The following is a 21,901-nucleotide window of genomic DNA, read 5'->3' on the forward strand; positions in this document are numbered from 1 at the left end:
GTTACTTCCCAGGATTTTTTTAAACAAAGCCGAAAAACTACCTGAGAATTCTGTTCACATATAAGAAGAAAAGCAAGATTTTTTTGTGTGTCTTTCCATGTTCTGTTTTCCAATAAGAACATATGAATATTTTTATGTATTTATAAGGACAAATATGGTATCATCATTTTAAGTTCCTTTTGTTCAGAAATATTTGTCTTCCTCCTCCTGTGCTCCACTGTCGCTAGCATATTTAAGTTTTGTGCTTTTTGTCTTTAAAGGTTTCCAAAGGTCCTGCTCCTTTTTTCTCTCCCCTCATTTCCTGAAGGCGAGTCAAAGCCTGTGCTTTTATCCTACCTAAATGTTGAACTCTTACTTCAAAAACAGCCTTCTTGATCTATCCAATACAAAAAAAAAAAAAAATTCATAAAAATGTATGTTATTAGAGCAGCAGAACTTGACATAAGTAGTGACTGGTTTTTATTCTTATTCTTGTGCAGATAGCACAGCTTCCATATGAGTGCATAATGGAGTGACTGTGCTCCATAGCTTTATATGTTAACACCTTATGTGGTTTTTTCCATTTTGTGTGTTCTTGGGCTCTGAACAGCAGCCTCTTGAAGTTAGTAATAGGCTTCACCTTAATTCATTGGGAAGAAAGGTCAGGCCCTGGAAGTTGTTGTTTCTTTTTTTTTTTTTTAGTAAATTACACAGGATCATTCACAAGCCAAAACACTTAAGTCGTATCTGAATGTAGTCATTTGTTTTGTGAAGTTTTGCTTTGAAGTACCGGCACCATCTTTGTTATGCATGAAAGGACAATCTGAAAAAACTTAATTGTGCCTTTCCCACAATAAATACACTCTTTTTGTCAGAAATGCTTACTGTCAGCTCACAAACACCATTAGTATCAATTCATATAATTTCTTTGCAGCTTATGCAAAATATAATGTAGTGTTCCATGATAGTATTATGGTCATTGTTTGAATTCTCAAAACTTGTGATTACCATCAGTGAGGCCAATTTTGAAGAAAGCATGATTGAAGAAAAGCATCTCCAAAGCAGGTACCAGGCTTGGAAGTTGAGAAGTTTAAGAGACTAAACTATTGATGCTTTAGGGTTAGTTCAATGGTGTGGAATTGTCTTACAATTTTTATACAAAATTATTTTTAGAAATTGTCCTTCATCCAGTGTAGGCTTGTTTCATTATAATTTGCGTAAGCTGGCTACTGGGCGCGGTAGGATGGATGACTGGTAATAATAGAACTGACAAATCTTAGCCAAATTATTTTCTAGCTAGTTTAGGTTCTAGTATCCATATTTTGGCACGTTCGTATCTGCACTTGGAAAAATTGGAATCCTGTATCCTTTGCATAGATAAGCCTGCTTTAGAAAATTTGCCCTGGACTTGGGCCATGGAGGCCTGCAGGCTGAATTACTACAAGCTGAGCGTCTGTCAACAAAGATACAAGTCCAGAATAGGTTTGATCAGTTAGTGAATCTACTAAGGAATCAATGCCTTTGACTTGATGAAGTTCCCATTCTTCTTTCTGCTGGAAAAACGCATTTTACCGTTCACTGAGAATGCTTTCTACAAAGGGAAAGTTTAGTAAGGAAATAAATCCCTTCTGGGTTCCCCAGGATTGCTGTAACTGTAGAAACAACATAGTGACTGTTTGTCCTTTGAATTGTAGGTGGCAGGTTTCCTAGTTTCAAATCAATCCACATACAGTTACCATAATTTCTGCTTTTTTTAGCTGTTTGTGTACCTCTTTGCTTCCATTACACCATTTAGTACATCATTCAAGTGACATGTCATTTACTTCATTGACACATCTATGATTTCTAGCAAGGACTAGATAAGGGATTAACCTGAAATGAAAGAAGAATTTTAAAAAGATTTCCTGAACTTTTAATTTGGCCTTACAAGAAGGTCTAGTGAAACATAAATTACTGTTGATAGTAACATTGGATAATGTGTATGTGTTTGAATCTACAATAAATATAAGCAGGCAATGAAAATATAATTGACTATGCAGTTTACTACTGTATAGTGAGACTATCAGAGGCCTAATATGTTTCCACTTTTATCAGCTGGTTTTGTTACTGAGTGGCATGGGTTCCTAAAATCTCTGCTGGTGCAGACTGTAGACTGCATTACACAGGTTACCAGCACAGATTGCTGTAATTCTGTCTCAAAGGAACATTTGTTAGGAAATAATAGATTAGTTTCCATAATGACCCTGCAGAACTGAATATTTAAAGAAAAAATAAACTGTTAAGGGAGATGGACTCTGAATTTTGAATCTTTAGGTACATTACATGTGTCAGGAAGTTCCTGAATTTAATTTATTAATGACCTAGGTCCAAACTCTCTTGCCCTAGCCTTTCCCACTGCCTTATGCCTTGGTTTTCATGGGAGGAAAAAACATGGATATACATACTGAAAGGGGAGTGTTCCAAAATGTCTCAAGAACCAAAATATTGATTATTGTGAAGATAAAACCCCTAGAAGAACTACGCACTGCTGATGCACTTCACTGATGAGTCTAAACTTAGCTACTGTCATCCTCTGGATACCTTATTGACAGCTATTTAGCTTAAAAGCCAAATTCCTTAGAGTTCTTGTGTAAAATTAGGTTGATGCGATTACTTCATTTAGCATCTGGCTTTCCACTCTCTGTGTGTGCATAGGAGGGTGCGCGTATGAGCACACATGTATTTTGTGAGAAGTTATACAAATGTAAAAAGTTGTTTCAGTAAAGCAGAGTTGATACAAAACAGGACCGAATGCTGAGGAGGGCTGTGAAGCCTCAGCCAGTAGACTAATGTAGTTACTGTCCATTTAAAGTGAAATTTAGTGATGTGATTGTTTTAATGATTTCGATACCAATGTCTGACCTTATGGCAGACTTTATTTTACTGTCTGCTGCTGTATCTGCCTGATGTGCTTACTAAGGTTCTGCCATTCAATTAAAAAAAGGAAAGAAAAAAAAAAAATCAAAGGTAAAATTCCATATAAAGAAGCGGGGAGAAGGCTGGGTTTGAGGTCTGGCCTGAGGGTGTTTGCATTCCCATTCTGCTTTTGGGAATATCTGCCATACAGGGGCCATCCCTGTGCCAGAAGGGAGTGCAGGATCATTGGAATTCTGCTGATACAAGTGCAACGGAGTTATGAAAAATAGCAGCTTGAGTAGTGAAAACAATATAGCATAAGGCTTAATCTTTATGTGGTGTGTCTTACGCAGGTTTGTGCATGGTACTCACACCCGAGGTAGTGTCAGAACTGGAATCCTTAAATATACAGCAACTTCAGTGTATGGTGGTGTAGGTAATGACACCCTCAGTCTTACACACCACTCCAGGGCAGTGGGCATGGAGAGGTGCTTTACCACCATTTCAGCTTGTACCTATGAAATGAACATTGGGCGTAGTATTTTAAATTTGCTAAAGAGACCCAAGGAGTCATTAAGCCCGTGGGGTGGCTTTGGAAAGCCTGGGCCGAGGGGCGGCAGGGCTCTGGCACAGGGGGGAGCTTTCCATGGAGCTCTGGGTGCGGCGGCAACCAGCGGCACAGCCTGGGGCTTCAAAACATGTTTGAAGACCTGACGCCATCTTCAAGCGTCATGGGCACGCCATGGAATGGCGTTATCTATGTATTGCAAAGTTCTTCAGAAGTGCTGATTTCCGTCATGTCGACCTTGTTGTATATGTGCAAAGAACAAACTTGTTACAAGTTTTCATTTAATCTTGGCTGACATTTCTGTTTTGTAAGAGCACTTTTTGCAACTTTAATTCTTTTCAGTTTGACTAAGCTAGGAATAATTACATGGGTTATATACGGCAGGGTAGAATTTTCATCTTTGGTGAAATTGGTTTTGGTGACTCTGGTGAAAATAGTTTTATTGCCTTTCAAGTACAGGTCATTCCAACTTGTGATGGTTTTGTTGCTGTGTTTTGTTGTGTTTTTTTCCAACTTGCTGAGTAAGGTTTGAGTTACCTGATTGTGTTGTTGGAAGAAATGTTAGGTAAAAGATTCTCTAGCTGTGTTCAGCAGTTAATTGGTTGGTATTTTCTTTCCAGTATTCATAATACAAGAGATTACTCTTGCATACCTGTTCGGTGGGGTTTTGTGTGGTTTTTTGTTATGTCATTCCAGAGTACACATTTCTGGAGGATCTTACTTTGTCCCATTCTGTTTCATGTTGCCAGAAAACAGCTCATTTGGATTTTTTCTTAATTACTGTTTCTTCTTTACAAAAATAATCAGTAGAGAATTCATATTTCTCCAATGTGAATGTTAGCTTTTGAGTCAGCAAATCAAATATTCAGTTTAATATAGCTGAATATTGAACTCAAGTTCAAAGCAGTAGTAGATGGTTTACTGTAGTAATTGGATTTCTGGCAGAAGTGTTAATGGATTTGGGTCTGATCTGTAAAGTGCTGAGTGTTCTCCGACTGTTACAATACCTACTTTAGATGATTGCTCTGACTCTTGATGTTCATCCTTCTTATGATACTTAGTATGACTCTTCATAAGTTTATTTATTGTTGTTCCACGTTTTTAAATGAAGTGTTCATTCATGTGTTTGAGGTGACTAATTTTGTCAGCATTGCATTTATTGTTTGCCTTGCCCCTCAGTACATTGAATATTTGCATTTATGACCGCCCAGTGGTTTTTTTCAGAATTTCTGGGTTTCTTTGCGTCTTATTTGATATAATACGTATATTTTAAAGTCTCAGTTCTGTTTTAATTAATAAATGTAAATCACCACCTAATGCTAATTTACCACTTGTTAACAATAAAGCAAATATGCCAATAAAACTTTGTGATGCACACGTTTTTGTAGCCAAATATGAAATTGTCTTCAGTAAAATAGCATAGGGATAGGTAACATCGTTTCAGCTTCTGAATATTGTGATATCTTTGGTCTCAAGTACACCAGACCTGATGTGAGATCTGTCCACTATCTTCTGCTAGTGGTTGGGAGAGAACCACTGTGTTACTCGTTTCAAAGGATAGCATTTTTTAATTGACATTTGGGTTCCTTAGTGACCTTGAAAAATACTCTATACCAGATATTTAAATCAGTGTTATCTGTTTATAGAAAGTTAACTCCGTATCTTCTTTTTCCCAACTATATGGAGTTTCGTTTGTATGGAGCCTATCACTGTGACACCTATAGTAAATTGTTCTTTTTTCTTTTTCTTTTTTTTTAAGAAGGCTATAAGGTATATGACCTAAGCTTGATCTGGGTTTTCTCCTTCGTGAGGTTAGAGCACTGTTTGGTTGATGAAATGATAAAGCAGGAAAAAAAGCAGAAGTTGTATTTTTCCTGTAAAGTTCATGTATGTGAGCAGAAATCGTAATAAGGGTTTGGGTTCCTGATTTTTTTTTTTTGCTAATACAGATGAGTAGAGACAATTTCCTCTTTTCTTTCCTCTTTTTAGGGTAAAGTTCCTCCTACTGGGCTCTCTTTACTTCACCACACCCTCTTCAGAGAAAGGCAGATACATTTTCCCTTCATGCCGGATGAAGTTCATTTATATGCTAAGAGTCTGCAAAATCTCTTGTCATTGCTGACATTCCATGATATTCCTTATGCTGGCTTCCTCTTTATTTGAGTTCACCATGAACCATTCCCATCGGGTAGCAGGAGAAAAAAACAAAAACAAACAACACCAAAAACAAAACAAAACCAACAAAAACCTAAGTAGCTGCTGAATGAAACCTGTCTTGAAGCTAACATCTCTTTTGCTCAGCACAAGGCTGAAGAGATTGAACTGGAAGGAAACACATAACCAGCCCGGAGAGGTTTACTCCTGCATCTTTAGCTAAAGAACTACAGCTCTAAACAGCTGTTTGATGGTGTAGCGTGAGATTGGAACATTCTCTTCCAGTGGCCTTCCTTGATCTGGCCTCCTAAACACCAGAACTTCTTCCTTCTCCTTATAAACCACAAAGCTCTTGCCGTTAGAAATGTGCAGCATTATCTTGCTCACAGCGATTAGTTGCCCCTTTCTGCTTTTTCATAATCCCTTGCAACAACATTGCTAAAATTCTTTTTACTAATTTAAATACCTATGTTGCTTTCCCTTGGCACCTTCCCGTGAGTGCCATGTATTTCTAAATCATGGTTTTGACAGACTCCTATTCCAAAGAACTATGTAAATACATAACTGGAAGTGACAGGGAGGCAGGCGTGGTGATACCCTGCAATGTTTTCATCCCTTCGCCCATTCCTGCAGAGCAGTTTATTGTTGTCACATTTGTAATTTCGGGAGGGACTGGAGAAAGTTCTCAAATGGGAGGAACAAATCAAAGAGCACAAATCACTACGTTCAGCCATTCGTCTTTGCACGTAAGCGGTGACTCAGGAAATTTGGCAGCAAGAATTAGGCAGGCAGGATATTAAGGGAAGCAATCAGGGGAAAAAAAAAAAAAAATCATAATCTCTCAATGTAAGTTTCTGCTCTGGATCTAACCTCAGTCTTTTCCCCAGGATAAGCCTGAAACCGCTTGATTTGCCTCAAGATGTAAGTTGTGGGCTGCTGCTGAAATCATTTAAGCTGACTGAACTTCCATTTTGTACTAGCTAATACCGCATCTGTGTACTTTTCTTTTCATTCCCACTGACCTTTCCTTACTATGTGTACCATGTGGTTATTGGGAAATGAATCTTGGCCTTCAACTGCTCCTGAATTTAAAAAAAAAAAAAAAAAAAAAAAGCAGCTGCTACTCGGTCTCAGAGACAAATGTAATTCTCAAGACTCCTGGGACTTCTTTCAGCAGAAGGGATTTCCAGAGAAGTCCGTACAATAGTGGTTACATTCTCTTATTTGCAGTATGGTATTGGGAAACTGTTTCCCTTTCCTATTACTTAAGTGAGTTATGGGTTGGGTTTGGTTGGTGGGTTTTTTCAGTGTTTGGTGTTCAAGTTGCAATCTCTCGCACCCAGAGCTAAAAAGAATACGTGCAAGTCTCAATCACAGTCTTACAAAGATACTACTCTTACTTCAAGAAGTCTCTCTACCATAAATAGATGGGGGGTGGGAGGGGGTGTATTCCAGGAAAGCATAACCCTGTGTTTGCTCTGCTCTTTACCTCCTCCCTCACCGTTAGGGCACATCGGGTTTCAGGGATTCAGGACGGCGATCTTCTTCCAGTCAAAGATCTGTAGAGTTCTTTGAAGCACATCCCACTGTTTTTTCAGATCTTTGTTCTGAATACCAATATTTTTTCAGAGTAGTTCCACAGAAAATTTCTTTAGCACCGATAGTTCACCTTACTGTGAACTAGGAAACAACAGCCTGACTTAACTAAAGATTTCCCAAAGTATTTAGTCCAAGGTGGATACCTGATATGGAAATGTATGCCTGAACTGGCCTGGTTATAGGCAACTAAGGAATAGGTATTTTCCTAATGGCAAGTGCCAAGCAACTGGAGGTTACATTACCAGCTGTGCTTTTAATGACTAGCTGTGAAAAAAAAAGCTGAAAAAAGGAGTAACGACACCCAAAAAGTCAACAGCCCAATTCTACCGAAGACAAATTTTATTATCAAAGGAGTTATAATATCAAAGTAAGAAACTGCAAAAGAGTTATAAAAATACTTGTATTTATCCAAAATTAAATATGAACACTTCATTAGTTAAATGCCAATATATTATTCTCTGAAAACATTCATACATTTTAAGTCACGTTTGTCTAACATGTTAAACACGTTATGTAAAATTATTGCATATAAGAAATCACAATCTGAAGGCAAGAAATTTTAGCTCCTCCTGCAGCTACCTTGAGGATAACCAGATACGTAAGGCTAGCGCTGTTTCCAGTCAGCTGAACAAACTTACATTCGGGCTTCTTTTTTTGCCTTCCGTCGTCTCACTGTATTGCTTCTACTTCAGCCAACAGAAGTGTGCTCCGTGTCTCCAAGATCAGTACCCTTCCTTTCAAAAAGTTAACCTTTTCCTTGGTTTTCCAAACCTAAATCAGTTTGCAGACCCATTAGATACCCACGCTGGAAACATTACTGCATCAGCAGAACGGACCCAAAATCAGCTGCTGCTTTAGTAAATTGTTCCTTTCAGTCCTTGATGCACTTTATATAAAGAAACCAGCTACTCTCCCGTACTGTTTTCTTCACCTACAGCTTTTAAGACGGTTTTATAAATGGCAGTAGACCTGTAAGAAGATTGCTTTCATAGGATGGTATCACTCAGAAAATCAGAAAAATTCAAAGTAGTTTCCAGAGCACAAAGGTGGGACACAGCCTTCTGCAGAGTTCTTTGTTTCAAACGCTGGTCTTTTATTTCTGCTTCTTGGACTCGAGCAGCTCGGTTTAGTCGTTTCTGTTTATTCCATCTCCAGGAACAAGGTACAGTAGCTTTCCATCAGAATTCTGGCATAAAGTGTTCATCTAAGTGAGCAGAGTTACTTGAAGGATGCATATAAAATGCAAAGATACCAAGTAATGCCACTTTGCAAGAGAAGAGCAGGATTCTCCTGGAATCACCTGGAAATTATTTTTTCGAATTTATTCCAGCAGGATCTAAGGCTACATATATTTTCTTTCAGTTCACAAAATTCTTGGTTACATTTGTTTTTGCTTTCTTCTTTATTATGTGTATTCACCTGTGTGCAAACCTGAAAAAGCACAGTTTGGACTGTTAATTGAGAAGCGCTTTTCATATAGACGTCTTTTAAAACAAACCGATTCCACTCCATCTCAACAAATAATGGAGGTACCTTATATGGTAATTAAGACAGAAAGCTGGGCCGCTCACAAACCATGCCGTGCTGGGACATGGCCTGCATCACTCTGGTGTCTGCGCTCCCAGCACAGCCCTGCTGCCACCCCTGCCCACCAGACTGGGAGAACACGGCTCTAACGCACTGCAGACTGGGACGGCTGAAACTAGCGTCTGCAACAGATAACACGTACGTCCTCTGGCAGGGGCTTAAAATTGATCCTCTGTGATTTGAAGGACTGGAAAAATAAAGCCAATGAAATGGTGAGCCAAACTTTCAAAGGATGAGACTACATATGTGGTACCTTGAGACTGGCGGACACAGGAGAGACCTGTTCCCAGGGGTTGGTGCTGTGGCCTAACACTCAGGATCTCACCCAGAGACAAGAAGGCCGTGGTTCTTGTCCACATTCAATGACTGTTCATGACAAATTACTTTTTTATTTAGACCGATTAAAGTAATTTGTCATGAATCCATGAGGTTAGCCAGGAGTTTCTAGGGTGACACTCTACTGCTGTGACTTAACTGGGATACTGTTTACGGTAAGGCAAATGTTGGCTTCACCACAGGTGGCTAAGCAAGATACAGACACGAACACTACTTTGAAGATCTGGTCCTAGATTAGAAGAGTTTCTCCATTTCAAAGAGAAAAAGAATGCGTTAAATGCAGCTTTCAATCCAACTACTTAAGCAAATCATAGAGAATTCTATCCTTTGGTGCCTATGGGGAGTCTTTTTGATGTTGGTCAATATTTTTGTGTTCAACAGGTAACTGTGAGCCACACTTACAAGAGCACTGTTCCTTTGCTAGGGTAGTCTGTAGATCATTGCGCTAGATTTCAGTGAAGCACCAAAGAGCAGATTCCACCAATGACTCAAAAAGCAAATATTTTCGTATCTAACTGTTCTTATCGAGTCTGAGATACTGTGCTTAAAATAAAGATCAAAGGGATTACGGAAAGGAGATAAACTCCCACTAATTGTTGAGACAAACCAAATGAAACATTCATCTTAGGGTAGAACCCCAATGAGAAATAACATCTATGGTTTTATACACTAGAGAAGTTAAAGGTCTTCTTCACATGAGTGTGGTTTTTGTCTTTTACCAAAGAATTAACTCAGGTATTTCAGTACTGAACCAGAGTATGTATCTTCACTACAGACTTCCAGATCATTGTCTTACATTGTCTTTGCACTGGGCTTAATGTCTATTACAAGACATACGCTATACGGAGCAAAATTCATCATGCATATAACATGTGCGTGACAGTTGTACCTTTGAGAGGTAGGTAGGACAGTCTGTGTTGGAGAGTTCTAAGGAATAAGTCACATACTGACAATAAACTTAGACCATCACTGCCACTCACCTTTTCTTTTTTATGTCTTTCACATTTGCACTGTAGAACCTGCAACGTCCTACATGAGACTAATGCTGCTTTCCATCTAAAGTCTTTGCTGATTTTTTGCTTATGAAAGAATCTGAGCATGTTGCATGCCATACTCTGCAGTGATTCTATTTCCTGTAAAGAGAGTAACAAAAATAGATCATGAAAAATCTCTGCACCATTGATTCTTTATGTTGGTTTGTCTTTTTTTTTTAAAAAAAGCTCCATCAGTTACCATTAGTTTCTTTTGCTTTCATAGTGCCAATCTTTTTCAATAAAACACATGACTAATCTGATCTACCTGCCATCCCTTCAAATATTTGAAATATCAATTTGTAGTAGTAATAACAATAACAGCGCAGGGATGTTAGGGAGAAATCACAGCTATAATGAAATCAGCTGATGCAGTTAGGAAAACAGTGAGTGATTCTTGGAGTCAGTCCTTTTATCAAGTCATTGTAGAATTAGCGGCAACAGCTGACAATTGTGCTTTCTGTCATACAAGATCTGCCCAAACTATTACTTTTAAAGCTTTCGCATCTGAAGTGAAAAGCTTAGCTAATATCATGTTCTGTAGAAAAACGAAAACAGATGTTGGAAAATTTTTCTGTTTACTTCCACTGGCAAAATAAAGCAAGTTTTCTGTACTATTTTGAATATTGAAAATAGTAATAACATATAAAAACATATAAGAATCTTTATAGCAGGGGGGAAAAAGTGCATTTCTTGGGTATGGAATTGCTTAATATTTTAATTTTAAAAATATCAATTTACTTCACAAATTGCATGATTTCAAATTCGGAAAAATGAACAACCCTGAATATCATGATTTGACTATTAAAAGGTAATACCACTCACTCTCCATCCCAATATGTTATTCAGGGACTAGACTGTACAAAGAACCCACTTGAGTTTGTAAATTCTGAGAATTTAAATTTTACCTGAGTATCATTGCAGAAAAACACTTTGACATTTTCAGGGTTTTTATTCTTGCAGCACCTGTCACGATACTCTGCAGACATATTTACCTGTAAAATAGCACGTTATGTTTAAACATGGCAGTAATTTTAATCAAGTGATCCAAGAGCTGGTGATGTCAACCTTGAATCGTTCTGTAGCACCTCCTCAGGAGTAGCACGGTCAGTGTACAATTCTGAGCTTTCAAGCAGGCAAAGAAAACCCCCATCCAGCTACAATTGCTAAAGGTATTCACAGAATCACAGAATGGCTGAAGTAGGAAGGGACCTCTGGAGCTCATCTGGTCCAACCCCCCTGCTCAAGCAGGGCAACCTAGAGCAGGCTGCCCAGGACCACGTTCAGGTGGCTTTGAGTATCTCCAAGGACGGAGACTCCGCCGCCTCCCATGGCAGCCTGTGCCAGTGCTCGGTCACCCTCATGGTGAAAAGGTGTTTCCTGATGTTCAGAGGGAACCTCCTGTGTTTCACTGTGTGCCCATTGCCTCCGGTCCTGTCATGGGCACCACTGAAAAGAGCCCAGCTCTGTCCTCTTTGCACCCTCCCTTCAGGTGTTTCTGCACGTGGATGGGATCACCCCGAGTCTTCTCTTCTCCAGGCTGAACAGTCCCAACTCTCTCAGCCTCTCCTCGTTCGAGAGATGCTCCAGTCCCTTCATCATCTTGATGGCCCTTTGCTGGACTCTCTCCAGTAGCTCCATATTTCCCTCATACTGGAGAGCCAGAACTGGACACAAATCTATTAATTTTAAACCTTCATATTCTATAGAATTACTTGATTCTTTGGCATTTTAAAACATACAAAAGAACTTAAATCTAACACAGACACCAAATACAGTGTTTGTCAATGTTTGTCTCAATAAATACATGCCCCAGGCATCTAAACAGATTGTAGCACTCACTTTGCATGTGCACTAACAGAAGATGTCCTAAGCAGTATCACTTGCTCCCTTTGTGTGACCATAATCTTTTATCAATGCTTTATCTCTGGAGTGGTTTTTTTCCTTCTACTTTCATCCTGTCATTGAGATGACAACTGAATGCAACTCAACAAAATATCTTTGCTTTCTTCTTCAGCCTGTATCACCCATTCTCAGTGAGTCCCTCAAGTTATCTTTAGTATAACCTACAACAAGCATTTCTGAAGGCAGTTTGTTGGCTGCGGCTAAAGCAACCTAAGGGAAATCCTGACCTCCGAAGAGGCATTAGTGAAAATCAAGTTAACTTATAAAGGTCTAGTACATAACCCACTAGTCCTCTCCATAACTCCCTCCACACATCAGGCTGAGGGACTGAAAGCTGTTGACTTTGGCTCTGCAATTGCAGGAGCAGTGGGCAGTTGCTGTCACTTGAACAGCACTGTCTGTAATATCTGCTGTTGAGTTATACTGACAAGATTATTTTACATACAAGACAAAAGAATCTCTCTTAAACTGTGAAAAATAAAGACAGGAAGATGAAGAAACTTGCACAGTAGTTGCTTGTGCATGCCTGTTCTAGGAAGTAAAAGCTTCAGAGTTCAGTATGTTTCTATTACCTCACACACATTAATTCATTAAGGTTTTATTTATTTTTTAATTTATTTAATTGGATAACAGTTTTAGTTCCCACAGTCTCTTAAAAAGCTCACTCTATCGCTCTGAAGAACAGCATTGCTCCATTCAAATCCTTGACGACACCCTGGGCACTGAGTGCATCAAGCTTGATCCTGCAATTGGGCAGTGGCAAGGCATTGCCACCTCCAGCCCCAGCCACCCACCAGCTTCCCCAGCCTTGAGCAGAGCTGGGATGTGTCTCATGGCTTTCCATCAGAGGAAGACAGCAGGACCTGCCTCCCAGAGGCTATTATTCCGGTCATATTGTTTTCTCTTATAGGTCAGCTACCTTACAACTGCTCACCGAGAGGGCATATTTTAACACTTTGACAGAAAAAAGATGACAAACTAAAAGGGCTACTTATCTGCTCTAATACGGCCATGAATATTTTCTCCAACTTTGGTGCCTTGTTCAGGACAAGGTCATTTATTTATGGAGAACTACCTTTCTCTCTTGATCACCTCAACAAACACAACATGATCAGAATGTTGTTGACGATTACACCATTGTTCCCTGACCCTAAAGGCATTGTGATTCCAGATGAGGGCTGATGTGTGTTGGTAGAGAAAGGCTGGAAACCACTGGCATCATGCTCTGAAGAGTGGTGGTGACTAAGTGTGAAGAAATACAACAGCTCCTGATTTCACCCTTGGAAAAGCACTGTATATCACTTGTATTTCATGCCAATAGATCTTGATTTAAGACTGCAACAACATGGAAAGCTCTCATTTAGTGACAAACTGTCAGAAAAAAAAAACACCACATTTTTGTAGAAATGTCTGCTAATCCAACTATGGAAAGTGTTTTCTCCCATGAAACTGTTCTCGACACATGAATTTAGTTGTTAATAATTCACGATGAAGGCTTGGAAGGTAGGTTTTGAGCATGGACCGGTAAACTGTTATGATACTATTTCACAAAGCTGTAATAAATCTGGCTGATAAAGCCATAACGGAGGAGATTTACAGCTCAGAAAGTTAAGCTTTTCTCTGCTGCCATCTAGAAAAGTTGATTCTTTGTTGGCTAAACAAGATATATTAATAGGTAAAATACAAAGGCACATTTATTGTTGTCTGAATTTTGTGCCTCTCTGCATTTTTATTCAATGGGCAACATAAAACTTGAGTCAAGAAGTCTACAATTAGTAGAACAAATTACAGGTTGTGTAATGCTTTCTTATCTTGATAAGGAGATATAAACAGAAGTAGTAACGAAATTACTTCAGAAAAGAGTACATTCTAATGTAATGTATTACACTATTTAGGGCTAAATGGTACATGTGTCTAACTACACAGTGCACAGGCACAAATAACTGTATCAGTGTTTGTACATGCAAATAGGCAGCACCCACAGATTTCAGAGGTTCTTAGAGAGACTGAGTTGTTGCACTCCCTCAAATAAAGCCACCATTCCAGGATAGCGGGTGATTTTAAATTGGTCTTTTATTGTATGCTAACATTAGAGCCTTTTTATCATTATTATTTGCTATCATCTGAAAATAATCAACACTTTTTGAAAGGCCAAGAGCTATTACCTACCAGCTCGTCGATGTCGTGGCTTAGTATATTCTTATACTTCTCATGGATTTCAGTTGTTTTGTTTCCCATTGCACAACTGGATGAATTCACCGGAGACATAACAAGGAGCAGTGGCAGAACCCGAAAGATAGATCTAAAAAAGGCTGGATTTCAACAAGAGCAGTTAAGTACATATGAAACGCCATCGAGCGTATCTGTATTAACAAATACATTCTGCAATCTGCTAAAATAGTTCAAACGGGATCTTCGTACAACGAAATGACTTGTACCTTGAAGGAAGGATTAAACTCCAGATTAAGACGCTAGTTGGGTGTCTAAACTCTCTCATCCTCACAGATGACTTAGCCTGCATGGTTAGGAGCCTACAGCTATGGAGCCGACCAGCCACTTGGTGTCTGCTGGGGCTGAATTCATTGCCAGGCTTCGCTGCGAGCCTTGGCGAGGTCTCTCCATTGATCATAACTGGACCATAACCACCACGTATATATGTAGACAAGTGTCTTAGTCAAACAGACATTCAAGTGTCTTAATCTGCAGCTGAATCTCACCCTAATTGTCCATTTTTCATATGATAAATTCTACAAATGCCCATGAACATGCCTTTACGTCAAAAGTGTGTTTAAACACATTTTCAGGCTGACCAAATGTACGAATCCATACTAACAGCCACGCAACCTTCTCTGCAAGATTTCTTGCAATCTTTTGGAGCAAATCTCGCTGTCCCTCAATCTTTTGGAGCAAATCTCGCTGTTCCTCACTTTGTTTCTCCCTTCAGTGGACCATCTGGCTTTGCTCAGATCCCTGGTCTTTTGTCCTTGCATGACAACCAGAAAAATAAGAATGCTATGAGGATGGGCAGAGAGAAAAGACCAAAATATCAAAAGAGCCTGAAGGGACTTACAGGGTAACTGGAGGGCAACTGGAAGCTGCAGGTGGCTGGCCTGATGCTGGGAATGAGGGAGACTGGGTACGGGACGGTACTGGGATTAGGATGCTCGTAACTGGAGTCTGGCCTACAGCTAGACTGGCTAGGATGAAGCTTAAATGGGAGGTTTTGGAAAAAAAACAGCTAGAGATTTAGGTTGGATGATTTAGCAAAGATCACAGCAGGTATGTACTAGTCACTGGACCAGTATGAGTCGTTCCTACCCATCTCTGCCACTCAGCAAGAACAACAACTGCACACAGAGTAACTGTGGGGTTGCAGAAGGGAATGCTCTGACCCCAGCTGCTACTTCCCTTCCTCTCCAGCGAGGACAGGAGCATTGGGTACAGCCAGTCCAGCACTCAGAGATGGGCGTCTCTGGACTTGGGCGTCACTAGTAAACCCCAGCCTCAGAGAGAAATCTTGAATAACTGAGAAGTAATGAAACTTGACGGTGATCTTTACTGAGCCACCTAACCTCTGTGATGCAAGAACCACAGTCACACCATGTGCTCATCTGCCACTCAGAGAAACACAGTCCCTCCCAGCCCATCCCTGCCGGCTCCCACTGCTGCTTCAAAGCAGAACACAAACCGCTTCTCCTGACTACCACAGCCTTTCTTTCTGATAGATTACTTGTGAACACACTGTGATGTACACCTCTGTCCTAGAACCAGGACTGGAAAATTTTTACCTGTACAAGCTGAAGTCTAAAATTACTCTTACGGCAAGCTGCCTGCCAACTTTTAATGGGAAATTTGATGGACCGAAACCCAGATTTTCTAACCTTTTCATATTCTGATCAACCGAGGTCTATCAATATCTCAAAAATCTAGCCTGAAGAGCTAAATGGATGCTAAATGGATCCTACACATAGTAATTACAGAAACTGGGTAAGGCGAATCTATTGCGATCTTCCAGCTCCAAGTGGACAATCTGACTTCCACAGAGCTTTACCTCTGTACATCTCTATGCTAACTGTATCTGTGCAAGTTACCAATTTGCAGGACTGAGATAGAGTATTTTAAAAGGAGTCTACAAAAAAATGCAAGAATTCAATTACAAGACAACATTTTTCCAACGCGCCACTGCACCTCTTGACACCAGTGCAAAAAAAAAAAAAAAAGCGCAATGCTTGTTTCCAAACAACAGTGATAGAAGCAGCTTGTATATGCCGCTTCAAAAACATGCTTCAAAAGGCACAAATAACAACCTTCTAAACTAAAACCAAGGTAACACGACTCCATCACTCAAAACTTGACTTGTCCAGCAACAAGTGGAAGTAATACATGAAAACCGCAGAGTCACGTATTTTATTTTTACTTTCTCTATATTGTGCAGATTGTGAATCTTTTCCAAATGAGGAAATTACAGAATGAAAGCAGATAGTTCTGCAAGCACTGGTGCACACTCATGAAGTCCCTTGAGCCATCGCCGGATCGTGATGTAACCTGTTCAGACGTTCCTAAATGAGTCCCCTGCGCCCCATTAGATGAGCATCATAACAAGTTCCAGGAACTTTAGACTGAAAATTAAAAGGAATTTTCTTAAAGTTAGGCAACTTCAAAAGAAGCAAAATTGATAGCACTCCATAGCTCCGAAACAACGGGAGCATGTATTGCTGGAAATACCCCATCCTTTCAGTAAACTTGCAAAAACAGTCCTATCTGGAAAGCCCCAAAGAATTCGCTGAGAAAAGCCAGGAAGAGTCAGCATTCCAGTATTTCCAAATGCAAAAAAGCCCCTCTTGGTTTTTTTTTGTTTAATTAACACCCCTCCCGTGCACCCCTGCAGCCCGGAGCCGGCGGGTCCCCCCGGTGACGCCCCCCTCTCCCACAAACCCACCCGCACCTCCTCGGGCACCACCCGCAGCCCCGCTCCGCAGCCCGCGGTGCCCGAGGGGAGCGGTTCAACAGCGGGTTTTTCTCCCTCTGCCTCGCTGAATCTGCACAAAGATGCGGACGGGCGCGCCGCGGCTCCGCGGGTCGCTCCTGCCGCCCGCCTGGCGAGGAGACCGGGCGAAGAGACGGGGCTCCGCCGGCCCGGGGGCGAGGCATCCCCGGCACCTGCTCCCGCTGGTGCCGCGACCGCGGTGCAGCGCGGAGAAGCGCGGAGCTTCCCCACGGCTCCCCCGCCCAGCACCGTCCCGGGCCCCTCGCTTCCCGGCAGCGGGCAGGATGGGAACCGGGAGCTTTTACTTTCATTCTAAGGGGAAAATGAAAACAAACAAACAAAAAAAAAGCAAACCTGGGAATTTCCCCGACCGTCACCGCGGGTTTAAAAGGGCACCGGGCGGCTCCGCGCCGCCACAGCAGGAGAGGCGGCGGGACCGGGAGCGCGGAGCCAGCGGATTCGGTGAGCAGCCAGCGCGGCCGGGGGCGCGGAGCGGAGCCCAGCCCAGCCCAGCCCAGCCCAGCCCAGCCCAGCCCGGGCGCAGGTGGAGCGGGGCTCTGCTCTCCGCCGCCTGCGGAGCGGCGCGGCGCGGTGCGGTGCGGTGCGGTGCGCGCTCCTTACCATGGATCATGGTCCGCGGGGGGGTTGGCAGGGAGCTGCCCCGGCGGCTCCGCGGTCATGGTGGCGGCGCCGTCTCGCCCATGGTGCCTGCAGCCCGCGGAGCGCCGCGCAGGGCGGGGCGAGCGGAGCCGCGGCGGCCGGGCCGGCCTCAGCAGCCCCCCGCCGGCCGCGGTGGTGGTGAGGGGGGTCGCGGCGCCCTCAGAGGCGGCTGCGGGACGGTCGGGGCTTTGCTTTTCCCATGGGGCTTCCGCCGGCGGCAGGTACTTTCACTTTCTGCTCCGCCGGCAGCCGCGGTGCTCCCCGCCGGGCTCCGCGGCCTCAGCGCGGCGAGGCGGGCGGCCGGGAGGCTGCCGGGGGAGGAGGCATCCCCGCTCCGCCACCGGCGGGGTCGGCAGAGCGTCCCGGGGCGGGCGGAGAGGAGCAGGGGCCGGGGAGGGCGGTGGCGGCGGGATCCCCGCGGGCGGCGCGGCGCGGAGCGGCTGTGGCGGGGCCGTGCCGTGCCGGGGGGGTTACATAGCGCCCCGGCTACACGCCCAGTGCCGTGTGCGCGGCCAGGGAGGGAAGGATGGACCTTGGCAGTGCGGGTGGAAAGAGCCGCTCATCCGCGGGGAGGAAATCCTCAAAAAAAACCCAAAACCAAAACCAAAACCCCCCAAAAAACCCCAAAAAAACGAACCCCACACCAAACCCAAACCGTGTTCTAGAGTCGCTTTTTTGGAGGAGAGACTTGGTTTCTGAGCGGCTCCGCAGCGCCCTGTGGTTCGCTCAGCTGTCCCCGGGGGGGCCGTGGGAGGTGGGGGTGCCGAGGGCTCGGTCTCCGCTCCAGGGTTAGCCCAGGGCGCTGGCAGCAGGTCAGAAGAGCAAAGGGGGTGTCCCCCCACCCCCCAACAGCTCATCTTGAGACATCTGAGAGGATTAAGAAAAGACGGTGAATGCCTCAGGAAGCTGCTTTAGTGTAGAAGAAGCTCAAGCTCTAAAAGACAGAGCCGTAGCCAAATGTGTTTTTTCTAGGTAAATTCAGAATGCAAAAATTGATGCTTTGGTGCGTGTGAAAAGGCTTGGAATAAAGCAGGATATGAAATATCTTTGTAGCATCCCCTTCTTATCTCCCACCAACATACACTGTGAGTTTGAAGTTCAGCATCACTTTCCCTGCTCCGCACGAGCACAGGGAGCCTGTTCCATAATCCTTCTCCCTTCTCATAAGGATGTTTATCTCAGGGGGGGAATACCAAGGAGCACATATATGGAGCTGAGTAAGGTGTAGGCTGCTCAGGATGGTTTCCTCCCTTTCTCTTGTACTGGAATTGAGCCACTTCAATCAAGTACGAGGAGGTACTTAGCCTCCCTTACTTGTCTCTGGACTGCACTCTGCATTGGGTATACATTTCTCACAAGTTTTTCTTTGGAAAAAAAAAAAAATCAATCCTTCCTCAGAAGTATTCTGACAAGATCCAAGAGTGAGGGTGTTTTCCACCCCTTCAGCTTTGAGCAGGTTGACTTTAGTGATAATTTCACATCACTACTGTGCTGTTTGGGTGAGGGACAGTGATCGATATCAACACAGCTCCATACAAAGAGCAAGCACCTGTCCTTGCTTGTTCCCTTCATGTGTGCCACGCTGGATGTGATGGATGGCTCAGATCTCAAATTTGGACAAGGATTTTGCCTCGCTGATAGCTACATGATCTAGTTCTTAGATGTGTCTTAAACTGTTACTCTTTTTCTCATTTATTGTCTTCTTTTCCCTCTTCTGCCAAATATTGTCTGAAAACATCCCTCCGTGCACATTTGAATTTGCTGGTGTGTGCAGGTCAGAGAACCCTTCGGGACTGTTCTTTTGGGAGGCAGTGGTACCTGGTGTGATGCAAGCAAATTTATGACTAGCTATTTCTGCAGTCTGGCACTTAGAGACTGGCATTTTCAACACGCAAAGGTTTCAGGAAAGCAGCACTGTAAAGCTCCAGTCATGCAAAACCGTAACGACAAGATCAACTTTCCTTCTAGGCAAGTAGTTCTTCCAATTTCTCACGATAGTACGTGTGTGCTCACAAAATGAGGTATTTTGTGCAGATGCTAGTAAATTTTTGGGGTATAAAATATGAAGCAAAACTTCTTTTGCTGCTTTGGTTTTACTGGTTTTCTGGATTGAAACATCTGGAAGACTGAGAATTGCTTCAATTTCAATGTTTAAAAAATAGTGTGATTGATGGCAGAAGTCAGCATAGTGGCTTTGTAGGTTCGTGGGAAGATGGCTGGACTGTTAACAGGAGTTTCGCTCTTTTCTTCGGCCATAGCACAGTCTTGTCTGCTGGTTTTTAAGAAGATGAAGAGTCTGGCCGTTGAATGTATGAGGAACTTTTTCTTTAGTCAGAGTGATGAAGAGATGGTGTGATCTGTACTTTGGCCCTAATCATGTATTTAGATCCCAATCAATCCCTGTTACGTGCCCTAACCCTGGACTGTGGCGTAGACTTACCATACAGATGTTATTTGATGTATTTGTGTGCAGAGGGTACTTAAATATTCACTGTAACTTTTATGTGCTTTTAGAAATATTTTGAACCATTATATGCCCTTTGTTTTCAAAGTGCTACTTCTAGTGATTTAGCAATGATTTTTTCTGAAGAGGTTACCTGCAGACAGATCAAATGCAGGTCTTCAGAATACTTATGTTCCGCAGACGTAATTGCCTATTTTTTAAAGAAAGAACAGACACCAACCAGTTGAGATATTGCAAGAAAGAATTTCAGACTGGTTACATGACTATCCTCTTAACAGCTCATCTTAATCAAAAACTCATGAAAGGAGTCTTGAAGATGTAACAGTTTATCCCGTCTGAGACTTACCTGGGCGAAGTGACTGATATCGGTTTGCCCATTTTGCAAAATGCAATTGGTGCCGAGCCGTAGGTAGGGAGCTCTCTCCCTCTGGAGTTGAATTAATCTGTGGCTTGACTGTGGCTGTGGGTAAAACCTTCTGGGAGAGAATAAAATATTTCTGTAGAATTTCCCAGGCACTCACTGTCTCACTTCTCTTTAATACCTTGACAATTTATAGGGCTGTCTGGTTTAATAGGAGATACATTAGCTTTATTATGTAAATAATTTGACTAAGTACAATTACAGATAAGTGACTTCTGGAACGATGCAGCCTAGAGCAGGGTGCTAGAGCAAGTGTGTGCAGTTTTCTCTTTCACTCTGCTTTCAAAAATAACTTTTTAAACTGTGAAAGAATGTACTGCAAATCGCAGAGCTAATAACTGAAAGGCACCAGTTCATGGATGAACATATTCCGTGATTCTGGTCAGTGCATTTTCCAAGGATAGTTTCTCTAAACAAGTTTTAAATTTAAAGATCCTGAGCTGATCAAATTTCTTTTTCAAGAAGTGGCTATTTTGGCATTACATGTTAACCTCCATCGGAATACCAATGTTCCTGGGTACTACATGATTGCAAAGCACATGATTTCTTGTTAAGATTTGGTTCTCAAAAGACTCATCACTTCTGGGAATGTTGCTGTCTTTCTGCAGCTGTTGCTTGTCAGCTTGAAAAGCGCTTTTTGCTCATGGCAGTAGATTTGCCATTAGGCTGCTTGTGAATTTACAGCACCATTAGTAAGTGATTGTATTATTGGAAAAAAATGGGTTGAAAAATTACAATTTTTTTATTTTATTTTGAAGTAAAAGGTATGTGCCATAGTCATCACGAACAGGTGGAACTCAGGAAAGTGTGGCCACTGTTATCGATGTTCCTATTTTTAAGAATAAATATGTGTGGTACTTAAATTATTCTCATCAAGAGACCTCTGTCCTCCTACCCCGCCTCCAAAAAAAAAACAAAACCACAAGAGTATCCCTACTTAACTGGGATTCGGGGTTAAATTTATCATGCACCCAAAACTCCCGTTGATACTTAGGTCTGGGAGGTTCTAATAATTTGTTGTATTTAAGCCAAGACCAAGGGACCTAATTTTTTTCATTGCACCAGAACAGAGAATTTGTTGAATTATTGTTGCTAATTTTTCTGCACAAATCATTTGTCCTGTCATTGGGGTGTGTGCTGAAAAAAACCATGAACTGACTGATAGACTGTTTTTTAATGGAGAATTATCTCTTACATTCACTCAATTATAATGCAGAGATCTCTTTTTTTTTTTTTTTTTTTTTTTTTGGTGAGAATTCAAGGTAATTTTCCTAGTGGAGGTTAGGAAAGAAAAAAAAAATATTTCTGGAAAACT

At 42.1% G+C, this 21,901-nt stretch overlaps 1 protein-coding gene across 1 annotated transcript; it reads right to left on the reverse strand.

The window, feature by feature from the left end:
• Positions 1 to 8,462: 8,462 nt before the first annotated feature.
• On the reverse strand, positions 8,463 to 14,683 carry IL7 (interleukin 7). The gene is made up of 5 exons (XM_009958773.2): positions 14,590 to 14,683; positions 14,224 to 14,366; positions 11,058 to 11,144; positions 10,099 to 10,251; positions 8,463 to 8,626 (listed from the first exon to the last, which is right to left on the reverse strand). Exons 1-5 carry the CDS (start codon positions 14,681 to 14,683, stop codon positions 8,492 to 8,494), a joined length of 612 nt encoding a protein of 203 aa, XP_009957075.2. The 3' UTR covers positions 8,463 to 8,491.
• Positions 14,684 to 21,901: the final 7,218 nt, after the last annotated feature.

The sequence above is a fragment of the Leptosomus discolor genome, chromosome 5, assembly GCF_034619465.1.
Source record: "Leptosomus discolor isolate bLepDis1 chromosome 5, bLepDis1.hap2, whole genome shotgun sequence".
Taxonomy (NCBI): domain Eukaryota; kingdom Metazoa; phylum Chordata; class Aves; order Leptosomiformes; family Leptosomidae; genus Leptosomus; species Leptosomus discolor.